Source organism: Myripristis murdjan, chromosome 9 (genome assembly GCF_902150065.1).
Source record: "Myripristis murdjan chromosome 9, fMyrMur1.1, whole genome shotgun sequence".
NCBI lineage: Eukaryota > Metazoa > Chordata > Actinopteri > Holocentriformes > Holocentridae > Myripristis > Myripristis murdjan.
Genome location: NC_043988.1, coordinates 35,082,362 through 35,096,289, shown reverse-complemented (window position 1 = coordinate 35,096,289; position 13,928 = coordinate 35,082,362). Strand labels below are relative to the sequence as shown.

The following is a 13,928-nucleotide window of genomic DNA, read 5'->3' as shown; positions in this document are numbered from 1 at the left end:
TCTGATCCAGAGTCAGCACATCAGTTCACTGGAAAGTCGTCAGCTCTGGTCTGAAGCAGCTGGTTTCCAGTTAAAAACTCAGTGACCTCAGTCCCTTTGAGTCACTCAGCAGCTGCTGATTGGACGAATCGGCTGTTTTTGTGTGTAGTTTTGTTTTTTTTTGTTTTTTTTTAGTTTGGATTAAAAAACGTCTGCAGCTTCAGGTTTTGATGCTGAAGCTTCGATGTCGTGACACAGAGACTGAAATGTTTTTTTTTGTTTGTTTGTTTGTTTTTTTTGCCAGCATCACTATATGAAACCTTTGCGATGTGTTTTGTCCACCGGGGGCAGCACTGAGCACCTGCTGCACTGAGTCAAATATCTGGCGGTCGATGAAGCTAAACGCACTAAAATGATCAATACATTTGATTGGACGTGTCTTCACTTTTTAACTGCTGTTTGGCGTTTTTATTTATTTGTTTATTTATTTATTTATTTATTTATCTGTCTGTTTGTTTATTTTCACATTTTTCATTCCTTGCTCGGTTTATTTCTACTCTTATTTTGCTATTTTGAGATTTATCTCTTTCTTATTGATCTTAATCCTCATTGCAAATTGATTTATGATGGGGTTTCCTCAGTTCCTGTTTTTAGTTTTTAATTGATTTGATTTTATTAATTTATTTTCTTTCTTGGGTGGCTGGCAGGATGTTTTATACAAATATAAATAAAGTTTGTTTAATTGATTGATTGATTGATCGAAGCCAAATGAGATGCTGTCAGCTTGAGCAGGGTTCCATGAGCGCTGAGGCTCTGTGCTGCACAACCACAGCAGAAAAAATGATTATTTTCCTAAATGGTTCCAGATTTCTTCATCTGAGCTCCTAAAAACGTGGATCCTCTTAACGAGCGGCTGCTCATTTTCACCAAACGCACAGGAAAAAAATTATTACATATTTATATGATCAATCAGAGAGCTGATGTTCTGGGAAAGTCCTCGCCTGATGACTCCGTTTGGACCGGGGTTACAGCTCGACGTCGCCCCCTGCAGGCGGACGTGTGGGTGTGTGTGTGTGTGTGTGTGTGTGTGTGTGTGTGTGTTTCTGCTGAAATGTGAGCGGCAGGTTTCTGTGGAAGCGCTGACTCGGAGCCGTTAGCACGTCGGCCTCGCCGCTCGCCGTTTCCCTGGAAGAGGCGAGCGGGCGGCGGCTTCCTGTGTTTCTGCTCGGCTCTGCGGTTTGTCAGGATGGATGACACACACACACACACACACGCTGCGGTTTCTGGTTTTCCCTCCAACATGCCGACTCACACTTCCACACACAGAATAAGAGATGTGGTAAGAGGTGTGACCTCGTTCAGTAAAAGTAAAAAAGTCGAAGTCGTTTCCTGAAGTGTTGAAACGCTGCAGCGCCGCTTTGCCAGACCTCAGAGGAATTATTTAGAAAAAAACGATCCTTCTGTTTTCTGTGGAGCAGAAACGATCCAGTGTCACGCTGGATCGAGGTTTAAATCATAATCCACGCGCTACAGCTGCACTTAAAGATGATTTTCACGGTTTATTCATGTTTTATTTATGTTTTTATTTAAAATTTATTTAACAGGGACCGACACGGCGGACAGAGATTAAATTAAAATTAGAGATTAAATTAAAAAAGAATAAAAGGTAAACTGATGACAGGAAGACACAGTAAAACACACACACAGCAGAAACACAGAGAATCAGACAAACAGACTTCCGAGACTTTGCTCCTTTCACAATAAAAGCGCTCTGAGCACAAGATGTTTTGCAAAATGGAACTGAGTGACGGATGAATCGTTTAGTGAAAAATAAAGTCCAGGTCTGATGCGACGTGATCGGAGCCCAAAGTGACGTCACAAGTCTTCTTTAGTTGGACCAGCAGCCAAAAAAAAAACAACCTCACAGCATTAATTTCATAAAGAAATGAACGAGGGGAGGCGATTTTAGCATCTCAGTGAAGCTGGAATCAGACAGTGTTTGGTGTTTCTACAGGATAAATGAATCAAACCTTTCATCTTTTATCCAAATTATAATCAGCCAATCAGCTGCTGTTGCTCGTGCTGCACACTAGGGATGGGCGATATGTTATCGTTTGCGATATATCGTCAAAAAAATTCCCCACGGTAAGAAAATGTCATCTCGCGATAATAACGATAAACTCCTGTTGATGACGTAATTACGTGCGCAACGCACTCGCCGCTGGCAGCCGGCAGCTCACACATGTAGCCAGTGTTGCCAACTTGGCGACTTTCTCGCTAAATCTGGCGACTTTCCAACTCCCCATGGCAACTTTTTTGTCAAAAGCGACTAGCGACAAATCTAGCGACTTTTCCTGGTGTTACTGGAGACTTCTTGTATTTTGGAAACTGACATGAAAGCACGTATCGTTCCTTTGCAGTTCCTGTTCTCAGTGAGCAGCGGGTGCTGCCGCGAGCCCCTCCCCCGCCCCAAAGTCCTCACAGGTGGTCACAGCCTCGAGCCGCGCGCGGCAGTCGCAGGCAGCTGCAGTCAGGAGAGGAGCAGAGAGGAGACCCACCACTCTGCGGCCAGGCAGCAGATGAATCGCGCATGCGCAAAGCCGCTGTTGGTCCCGCCCTTCCCGTAAATTTGTAGTTCTAAAACATATTTAGGATGTTTTTTACTCACTTTTTGTCTCTCCCACGACGTTATTCTCCTACAGCGTCCATTACAATCACGTGCAAATTGTCAATTATGCAAATTAGGCGATGACGTCATTTGGCGACTTCTAGCGACTTTTAGGACAGCCAATAGCTACTTTCCTTACTGAGGAGTTGGCAACACTGCGTGTAGCACAATAACAAGCATGGAGGAAGGCGGGGCTGATAGTGAAGAGCTCGTTGCTAAACGAGGCTCCAGCTCGATTATCTGGAACTGGTTTGGCTACAGTAAGTCTGACGTGGAGCAAACATTTGTCATATGCAAAGTTTGCAAAAAAGCGGTGATTACAAAGGATGCAGTACAGGTGTACTACTTAAACTTAATTGGTATAGTTTAGTAGCGTATTTGACTACAGTAAGTATTATTTTTGAGCAGTATTTGTGGGGTTCTCAAGACTGAATGCGGTGATAGATTTGTAGTCAAAAAGATGGAGTTGAATTGTTTTATATTTTTTATCGTCACTTTTATCGTTATCGCAATAAATGCCAGAAATTATCGTGATAAAATTTTTAGTCCATATCGCCCATCACTACTGCACACACAGCGTCACGTCTACAGAGCCAATGTCAAACCAACTTTATGAAGGAAGCGTCTTAAAGGAAAACTCCAGTGTTTTGGGAAAAATCCCGTCTTCCGATTCGCTGTCAGCTTTATTTTTTTCACTTTGATGGAGCCAGGCTAACGACTCCCATAGACTTCAAGTCTTTATGCTAAGCTAACAGGAAATGCTACCTATAGGAAGTGAGCCACTGGACGTCCAGAGGTGGAAATGGTGTCCAACATCTGGTCTCAGTCTGGAGAAGTCGGGGAAAGAGGAATTTGCCCAAAATGTTGGAATATTCCTTTAAAGTAATAATCCATGACACTTTAAAGAGCCCATGAAATGGACTCTTACTTTGTTGATTTGATGTGTTTCCTGTTGAAACAGGAAGTGTGGGCGGGGCGCGGTGCAGGGAAGCATCAGTCCCTCAGTTTGGGAGAGAGGCAGACTTTTATTTTGAAGGGACGGGTGCATGAGAGAGGATGTTGACAGATCAGTGAAGGTTTGATTCCTGCAGTGATGCTGTCTGATCCTGATACTGTCAGTCAGCGTGTAACGTGTGTGTGTGTGTGTGTGTGTGTGTGTGTGTGTGTGTGTGTGTGTGTGTGAGCAGTCAGGACCAGCCAGTCTCCCTGCTGAAGATGTCAGCACAAACTCCAACGGACCCAAACAGGACTCTCTGTTTGACGACGACCCCGAGGATCTGTTTGCAGGTGCACACACACACACACACACACACACACACACACACACACACACACACACACTCACCACTGAACACTGAAACATGTTGAGGTATTTCCTCCCAGACTTTGGAAAGTCTCATATCTGATGAATTAATGAATATCCTGAAAGTATTTTAATGTTTTTGTTTTGAATAGTCGAAGACATTAAGACATTATTTTTTACAAATAAGACAAAATACAGGGAACATTGTTTTTTTTCCTCATATATACAATATAAACTGAACCGTGGGTTAACTGAACTCTAGTTTTCAGGTACATCAGTATTTTTTTTTATTGTCTTTGTGTCTTTATAGTCAATTTATATATTTGTCTGTGTTTTTTTTCTTTTATGATCATTTTTCTTGGTATTTATGGTTTTATGGTTATGTGGGTTTGAGTTACAAACTCATAGATCAAAATTAAAGAACATGAATAAAGTCACCAGCACATTAACTGGATGCATTAATCAGTTTTTCCTGTTTTTGTTTGTGGCTGTATGTCACACACACACACACACACACACACACACACACACACACGTCAGACTCAGAGGATCCAGTCAGGGTCAACACACCCTGATCGCTTTGCTGATATGTGTGTGTGTGTGTGTGAACTGAAAGCTCTGCTAAAATATTAAGATGCTCCCCAGACTCACCCTCAGCCTCTGTGTGTGTGTGTGTGTGTGTGTGTGTGTGTGTGTGTGTGTGTGTGTGTGTGTGTGTGTGTGTGTGTGTGTGTCAGAGGCGACAGAGGAAGTTTCCCTGGACAGTCCGGAGAGAGACGTCCTGCTGTCGGACGGCCCGTCGCCCGCCATCACCCCCATCACCCCGCCCACCTCCGTCATCACGCCGCGCATCGGCCACGCCCACGACGACATGTTCACACACTCCTCCTTCGACGAGGTGAGCGTGGTGCGGCGTCAAACAGTGAAGGCAGAGAACCCGCAGAGGAACCACTCTCTTGTGTTTCCATAGCGACTCCAAGTTCACGATGCATTCACAAACACCCCAGAAAAAAAACAAAAAAACAAACAAACTCTGTCATACAGTCTCAAGAGAACAAAAGTAACATTTCTAACGCACCCAAATCAAATGTGAATAAGTGCAGACCGATGAAGCGTCCAGACGTTCACTTGATGAGCACAAACCAGTCAGTCAAAAAAACAGTCAGCCGTTACACAAAGAGCAATTTAACCCTCCTGTTATGTTCCAATTCACTAACATCTTTCATGTTTGGGCTAAATTTGACCCCAGCAGTTTAAACCTCCACAAAATTATTATAACTAAAATTATTACCAAAGTTTATGTGTCAAATACTTTATGTTTCTTTGTTGACGACCTAAATAGCCCTTTAAATAAAACATAACCCCCCTTACGCCACTATGGAAAAATATGCAAATCACCATAAAATCTCACTGTTTGACCTAAAATTGGAAAGAAATATTAATTTTTGGTGTTTTAATGGCTTTATATTATTTCTAAGTACAGATTTTTGTCATTAATAACCAATGCGTTACAAAGTGTGAACAGGACATTGAAAACATATCATCATGTGAATTTCATGTTTATCCAGTAGTACCCATTACATTAGGAAAACTCATTAAATATTAACCAAAAAAAAAAAAAAATGATGTTAATCCTTTATTTAGAGATGTTAAACATAGGAGGGTTAATGCATGAGCTTACCTACATAGAAAGGCTGCACAGTGTGAAGTAGGGGTGGGAAAAATATCACTAAGTATTGCAGTTTTTTTTTTTTTTTTTTAATTGACTTTATCACTGAATTGATGTAAAGATGCTGGTGTCACATGAAACAAGACAACCAAAGGAATCTGTTGCTACCAAGCAGGTCATGCTGGTTGTTAGCATGGAGGCTAAATGTCGCTCTAATATTTGGTTAATTTTGGTGATGGTGAATACTGTCATGTCTGTTTCCAGCGGGGTCCCTTGACCTCTGACCTCCAGATGTGTGAATGAAAATGGGTTCTCTCCCCTCTGCAGACACGCCCACCTTCTGCTAATCCCATGCAGTTTGGGCCCCAAAGCCTGCAGTCCACATGTGTTCTTGTGGCCTGTTGTAAAATGGTGTGTGTGTGCAGACTGGGGCCTAAACAGTCTTGGAGCTGCATCAGTTGCTTTGACTGGAAAGCTGAGACTCTTGTGGATTCAATGAGCCACATTTGATTCCTGTGTGATGATGTTGGCCCCCATAGCAGCCATTTCACTGCAGAAAATGACCTCTAGTGACCTCTAGGAGAATCTTCGAGCATATTCTCCCGGTTCCCATTTTTACAAAGGAGTGTGGGACGAAAAACCGGCCTTCAAAAATAAAAGCCCCAATCAGAGTCCAAAAATGATTAGAAAGATAAAAAGTGGTTGAACCCACGTGCCTTAAGGCCAGATCTGAATCAGAGGAGAAACTGCAGTTCGGCAGCCTTTTACTTTGAAATGTGACGTTTGTTTTTTTTTTTTTAAAGAGTCACTGACGGTCCCTGTTTCATTGCAGATTGAAGAGGAGGAGGGCGGCGACTCGTTCGACATTCACATAGCAGTGTCCGACCCGGAGAAAGTCGGTGAGTTCTCCGGAACGTTCTGGCATCTCAGAGACAAACAGGACTCTTCAGGAGTACAGCACAGGGTTTGTTTTGGGGGGTTTTCTCCGCTTGTTGCACTGAAAACGTGACCAAACCGTGAAGGAAGAGCCATCACGAAGAGTCACACCAGGACACAGGATCACTCAGTGTTAAAGGGATATTCCAACATTTTGAGCAGCGACAAATCAAGTTATTTTACAAAGAGGGCTTTTTTCAGGAATACAGTTTTAGAGGTCTACTTCAAATCCACATGATCCACTGAGTGAATCAAGTCAAGTCATGTTTATTTCTATAGCACATTTACAACAGTGAGCTGAACCAAAGTGCTTCACAGTAAAAAATAAGTGCACAGTAAAAAAACAGGTGTACAGGCACAGATAAGTGCTTCACAGTAAAAACAAATTCGCAGGAATAGGTAATAATAATAATAATAATAATAATAATTATAATAATAATAATACATTTTATTTAAAGGCGCCTTTCAGGACACTCAAGGTCACCGTACAAAAGGACAATAAAAACAATCAATAAAACATAATAATCAATGAAAAACAAAGTGCAATACATAAAACAACAGTAAGGTGCAACAGTAATGTCATTCCAGTCCCAAGATTAAAGTGCATAGGCTTGTCTGAAGAGGTGAGGTGAGGTAGAACAGCAAAAAACAAACAAAGACAATTACTCTAGTAAAAGTGCAATTTGCACAAAGTGCATTGAGAGAACCAGAATAAAATAGAAGAAAAAGTCAAGGGAATAACCTTGGGGAAGATCTAAGCGCAAGGAAATGCGAGTGAGAAGAGGTGGGTTTTAGCAGCTTCAGAGCCGCTGGAGGGGTTATTTTGTCACTTTGACTGAGCCAGGCTAACAACTCCCATAGACTTCAAGTCTTTATGCTAAGCTAACAGGAAATGCTACCCACAGGAAGTGAACCAGTGGACGTCCAGAGGTGGAAATGGTGTCCAACATCTGGTCTCAGTCTGGGGAAGAGTTGGGAAAAAGGGGGTATTGCCCAAAATGATGGAATATTCCTTTAACACTGAAAGATATTCTTAATAAGATCCCGACAAAAAAGGGGTTTAATGAGGTTTTTAGAAAAAAGATTTAAAAAAGGGCGATTTATACATGGATTATTAAATTTTGATGCGCATCATCTGGATTTTCTACTTAATATGAAGGAGTTTAGTCTTGAAATGAATGGTGTCATTAAAGAGTGTGTGTGTGTGTGTGTGTGTGTGTGTGTGTGTGTGTGTGTGTGTTCGGGGGCAATGTAAGGTAAAACTAAGGACATATTAAGGCATTTCTCCTGCATACTGTTGGTGATGGAAAAGTCAAGGGAAAAGTCATAATTTTGCAGGAACAAATGAAAAATGTTTCAGCTGTCTGTTGAAACACAGAAAAGGTGCAACACGTACAATTTTAAAAATATCACAACGTCACCGTCATGAAGAGCCGTGACTCGCACCGGGAAACAGGATCACTCGGTGTTAAACACTTAAAATTTAGAAGCTCAGTGCATGAATTAAAAAATGAGGTGCTTAACAGGATTTATGACTGAGTTATTAAAATAATAATAATAATTATCAAAATAAACACCCAGCTGTCTTCTAGAAAATACACCCTCACTTGAGTTTTGAAGATCAGGCAGGGTAGGGAAAAAAAATATGATCCCAACTGTGGCCCTAATACGTCGTCGTAGTTTGAAAAAGTCAGACGAAAAACAGTTTTAAAGATTTTTTTTTTTTTTTTTTTAAAGAATTACGGGGGGTTTGTGCATGGATTATGAAATTTTGATGTGCATCATCTGGATTTTCTACCTAATCTGTAGCTGAATGAGTTGGTTTCATCTTGAAATGAAGGGTGTCGTTAAAGTGTGTGTGTGTGTGTGTGTGTGTGCGTGTGTGTGTGTGTGTGTGTGTGTGTGTGTGTGTGTGTGTGTTCAGGGGCGATGTAAGGTAAAACTAAGGACATATTAAGGCATTTCTCCTTCATGCTTTTGGTTTTGGAAAAGTCATCAAACTTTGTGGGAAGAAGTATCTGTTGAGACACTTAAAGGTGCAATATGTGTAATTTTTAATTTATGCATGTATCACCGTCCAGTCACTGTTTCTGCCCCGTGACTGTAAACTAAGGAGCGCCTGCTGCAGCCGCCTGGCAGCGCTCGTGTTCCTCCACCTTAAGAACTACATTTCCCATCAGCCCCTTTGCTTCCTGTCCCCCCTCTTGTGAATTTTTTTTTTTGTCCATCAGTCATTCTCTCCTTCCTCCCTCTGCCAGAAGCTTCCAGAAGCTGCGGCTCCTGCAGAACAGCGCCCTCTTCCTGTTCTGTGCCGTAAAGCAACAACAGCAGATTTATGTGCTGATGACTGATTTTGGTATTTTAATGCCACATGGAGCAGCTTCCGTGAGAGAAATCTGCACATATATCACATCACTGCAGTCCTGTTTGTTATGTACATATTTCAGGTTAATCTAATTTATTTTGAAAATAAACCCGAGGGTTGTAGAGCTACTAAGCCCACAGACGAGCCTTTAAACTGAAAATCCCCAAAGTGACAGACACACGGCTCTCACTGCACACAGAGCTGACAGGGTGTCACTTCAGATTTCATATAAATAAACGTATCAGGTGTCCCATCTGGTGGAAGTGGAATTCTGATTTCCACCTTTTTGTGTTTGTGTCCAAAAAAACAAACCAAACGAGGAAACGCTGATCAGCTCCGAGCCAGAAACTACATGAGAACCTGAGAACCAGTCTGACCAGTCTGAGCAGTCTGAGCAGCTGGGAGTGTGTTCACACACTGCAAAAAGTCAAAATCTTACCAAGATTATTTGTCTTATTTCAAGTCAAAAATGTCTTATTTCTAGTCAAAATATCTCATTACACTTAAAATAAGACATGATCACCTCAGAAGTAACTTGTTTTTAGACAATTTTCACTTGTTTCAAGCAAATTTTCACTTAAAACAAGTGAAAATTAGCTTGAAACAAGAAACAAATTTTGCCAATGGAACAAGCAAATTTTTACTTGTAGTAAAAATTTGCTTGAAACAAGTGAAAATTGTCTAAAAACAAGTTACTTCTGAGGTGATCATGTCTTATTTTAAGTGTAATGAGATATTTTGACTAGTAATAAGACATTTTGACTTGAAATAAGACAAATAATCTTAGTAAGATTTTGACTTTTTGCAGTGCACTGTTCCTCTGTGGAGACTCACTCTGTCATGTTGTGCAAATATGAAGGAAGGAGGCACCTGTGTGTGTGTGTGTGTGTGTGTGTGTCTCAGATGCGATGTCATGTAAATACCAACAAGCAAAAAGTGATAAAACATCTGAAACTGGCCAAGCAACTGTCTATCTCTTCCTGTGTGTGTGTGTGTGTGTGTGTGTGATCAGGTGACGGGATGAACGCCTACATGGCCTACAAAGTGACTACCAAGGTAAGTCCTGTGATGCACGATGACAGGAAAAAAACACACGCAGTGAAGTTTCTCTAATATCAATTTTCAGTTTTATTTATTTTATTCTAATATATTTTATTTATAATAAAACACATCAACTCACACACTTTTCTTGTTTTATTTTTTTTTTTTTTTGCTTCATAAATATTTTTAATTTCTTTTATTTTTCTTGTCTCATAAAAATCAGAAAATTTGTATCATAATTAATGTTTTAGAAAATAGCCCCTGGCGGCTCGCAGGACGTCCCGTTGAAACCTCCAGATGTGGACAGATGTTTCTTTGTTGTTTCTTTGGCCTCTCTGCGTTTGCACGGAGGCTGCTGTTACTTTTATGCATGTTTTTTTTTCTTTTCTAAAATGTGATTGGCCGCACGCTGCGAGCAAGGCTCTGCGTCCGTCAGGTGGTTTCAGAGTTCTGAGGTTCAGTGAACGCATCGTGGAAACAGCACATGAACGTGTTGATGTTTAAAAAAAAAAAAAAAAGAAAAAGAAAAAGGACGTTTTGATGTTTTTAAACTTTTGAACTCGACACTTTACTGAGTCACAGCAACTGATCAACCCGATCACACACACACACACACACACACACACACACACACACACACACACACACACACACACACACACACACACACACACACACACACACACACACCACAACAAGCTGCTTCACTTTCACTCTTTATTTACTAACAGACACACAGCAGAGACACAACAGACTTCATGTGATAAACACTGATACTAACTGTCTCTCTCTCTCTCTCTCCCTGTCTGTCTCTCTGCCTGACTCTCTCTCTCCCTTTCTGTCTCTCTCTCTCTGCCTGTCTGTCTCTCTGCCTGTCTGTCTCTCTCCCTTTCTGTCTCTCTCTCTCTGCCTGACTCTCTCTCTCCCTCTCTGTCTCTCTCTCTCTGCCTGTCTGTCTCTTTCCCTCTCTCTCTCTCTCCCTCTCTGTCTCTCTCTCTCTGCCTGTCTGTCTCTTTCCCTCTCTCTCTCTCTCTCTCTCTCTCTCTCTCTCTCTCTCTCTCCCTCTCTCTCTCTGTCTCCCCCCCTCCCTCTCTCCCTCCCTGTCTCTCTCTCCCTCCCCCCCTCTCCCCCCCCCCCCTCCCCTGTCTGTCTCTCAGACCTCCCTGTCTGTCTTTAAGCAGGGCGAGTTCTCGGTGAAGAGGCGTTTCAGTGACTTCCTGGGGCTGCACAGCAAACTGGCCTCTAAGTATCTGCACGTCGGCTACATCGTGCCTCCCGCGCCGGAGAAAAGCATCGTGGGTAAGGAAAAAAAAAAAAAAAAAACATGTCAAATTAAAAGCCCTGCAAGGAGAGGAGAGTGTGCGGCCCTCGTTCATATTTTTTCACATTTAAAGTCCCATGAATGAAAAGTATGAGAATAAATGCAGAGAATAATTGAAAAATGTGTGTAGAGACAAATGAAATGTGTTGAGGTATAATGAATAATAATGAGTTATGCTAATTAGTTATGTTAATTAGTGTTAACGAGCCGCGCCTCCCCTCCTCCTCAGGAATGACGAAGGTGAAGGTGGGGAAGGAGGACCAGTCGTCCAACGAGTTCGTGGAGAAGAGGAGATCTGCCCTGGAGAGGTGTGACACACACACACACACACACACACACACACACACACACACACACACACACACACACACACACAGAAAACACATATACATGTTCTCATGTTTTAATGGAATAAAATAGAAAAGCAGAAAAGAGGAAAATCCACAAACAAATGAGTTCAGTGATGATCTGTGAACAAAATGAACTTTTTTAATATATTAACTCAGGTAGCAGTGATGGTGACACACACACACACACACACACACACACACACACACACACACACACACACAGTAAAGATCACCATGCTCAGATCTTTACTACCTGAAAGGTTAAAGCACAAATATTAGATACATCATTATCACAACACACACACACACAGTGTTTATATGTGTGTGTGTGTCTGTGTGTGTGTGTGTGTGTGTTCATCCTGATGAACTGAATAAAGATGAGTTTGGTGGGGGGAGTGCGCGTCAGTTTGTGGGCGGGGCTGACATTCTGCTGCCCTTTACTGTTGGGCTGTGATTGACAGGAAGGTCAGCCAGTGACAGCTGACGGAGCTCAGAGCTGCAGAACTCCACACTGATGGACACACACACACACACACACACACACACACACACACACACACACACACGGTGGAAAACAGTGTGCTGGATGTGAGTTAAATTAATGAAGAAAAGATTTCCATTCATGAAAAATATGGAGAGGAAAAAAAAAAAGTTCTGGTTTGTGGTGAAGGGAAATCGTTCAAGACGCACACACACACACACACACACACACACACACACACACACACAGGAAACAGTTTTCATTAAAGTCAGTGTATTTCCCATCAGGCAGAATCTTAGTGAAGGCTCGACACCCAGCGCTCAAAAAAAAAAAAAAATAGCTGGAAAAATGTTCCTGTGGAAATAATGTTTGTTTGTTTGTTTGTTTGTTTGTTTGTTTTTTCACATGTTCAAAATAAAGCCTTCATTCATTCATTCATTCATTCATTCAAAGACCCTGCTGGTTGTTATTTTATTAATTATTTTGTGGTTATTATCACAACACTGTGCCGGTATTGGTGTTTTTTTATTTATTTATTTTTTTATTATTATTATTATTATTTTTTGTATTTATTGTAAAACTGATCAGACTCAGAGCTCCACTGGCGGTCGGTGACGGGCCTGTGTTTGTTCTCTTTGGCGCAGGTACCTGATGAGGACGGTCAAACACCCCGTCCTGCTCAAGGATCCGGACGTCCTGCAGTTTCTGGAAAGCTCCGAGGTACCAAACTCAAAACTCGACACAAAACTCCACCAAACAGAGGCGACATTATTATCATACCTTTATCAGTTAAATTATAAATACATGTTGTTTCACCCTGGAGGCTCGCTTTGCCCAGGAGCCGCTTTTCCAAAATGACAGGAGGCCAATAAACAACCATTAATAAACAACCATTCATATTTTTGATAGATAGATAGATAGATAGATAGGTATACTTTATTGATCCCAAACTAGGAAATTCACACGTTACAGCCGCATCATCAATAAAAACATTTAAAAAAAAAAAAAAAATTACCATTAAAATTAAAAGTATATACAATAGAGACTAAATATGCAAAATATTACTCTAAAGACAATGAGGGCTAAGTATATACAATAAAGTAGCCTAAGAATATGAGGTGTTTAAGTGTTGAAATGTAAGAAATGTAAGATATACCGATGAAATAATAAATATGGAAAATGAAACATACAGATACAGATTTTGATCAGATAACATGAATAAACATTAAAAGGCCCATAACTCATCTTTGAAATTCTTTCTTTTCAAATTAAAAGACTTATTAACTTAATGAAGTGCAGGTACTGACAGTCGGCCTCTTTAGACACTTAAATCACATTTTACTGCATTTAATAGCCGCAACTGCATTTTATTTTGAAAAGCTGTGGTGACATTTGGAGGAGTTTATATAATTATAACGTTAAAAACACACAGCTGGAAAGGTCATTAGGTCACCAGTGATGACAGGGTTCACCCTCTTTTACGTCTTTCTCTGAAATCTGTCCAGTACGCTGTGAGATATCAAACTTGACATTTTGGCCAGAGGGGGGCGCTAGAGGAAAGGTGGTGATGACGACACCAAAAATGGAGAGGGTTCACTCGTGGGGGAGGACGCTCAGAAAATGACCCGGCGGTCCTTCCACTACATTGAGACGTGTTGTGTGCACATCAAATGTTTGGCCTGAGGGGGGCGCCGCGGGAAAGCTGATGATGTCATCAAATAGATAGATAGATATTTATTGTCATTGTATATAAAAACACAATGAAATTACATCTGCGGCACCAAAAATCAGCATAAAAAGGGCATAAATAAAAGT

General features: G+C 41.2%; 1 protein-coding gene across 3 annotated transcripts in view; it reads left to right on the top strand.

Moving 5' to 3' along the window:
* The window catches only part of snx2 (sorting nexin 2), a 44,214-nt gene that overhangs the window by 10,308 nt on the left and 19,978 nt on the right, over window positions 1-13,928 (top strand). For 2 of the 3 annotated variants that reach the window (XM_030059836.1, XM_030059838.1), the window contains exons 2-8: window positions 3,832-3,934; window positions 4,688-4,848; window positions 6,452-6,518; window positions 9,933-9,976; window positions 11,119-11,260; window positions 11,512-11,590; window positions 12,758-12,833. In XM_030059836.1, the coding sequence (XP_029915696.1) occupies window positions 3,832-3,934; window positions 4,688-4,848; window positions 6,452-6,518; window positions 9,933-9,976; window positions 11,119-11,260; window positions 11,512-11,590; window positions 12,758-12,833 (672 nt within the window). The remainder of the gene's footprint in view (window positions 1-3,831; window positions 3,935-4,687; window positions 4,849-6,451; window positions 6,519-9,932; window positions 9,977-11,118; window positions 11,261-11,511; window positions 11,591-12,757; window positions 12,834-13,928) is intronic. The other variant, XM_030059837.1, reaches the window with a different exon arrangement.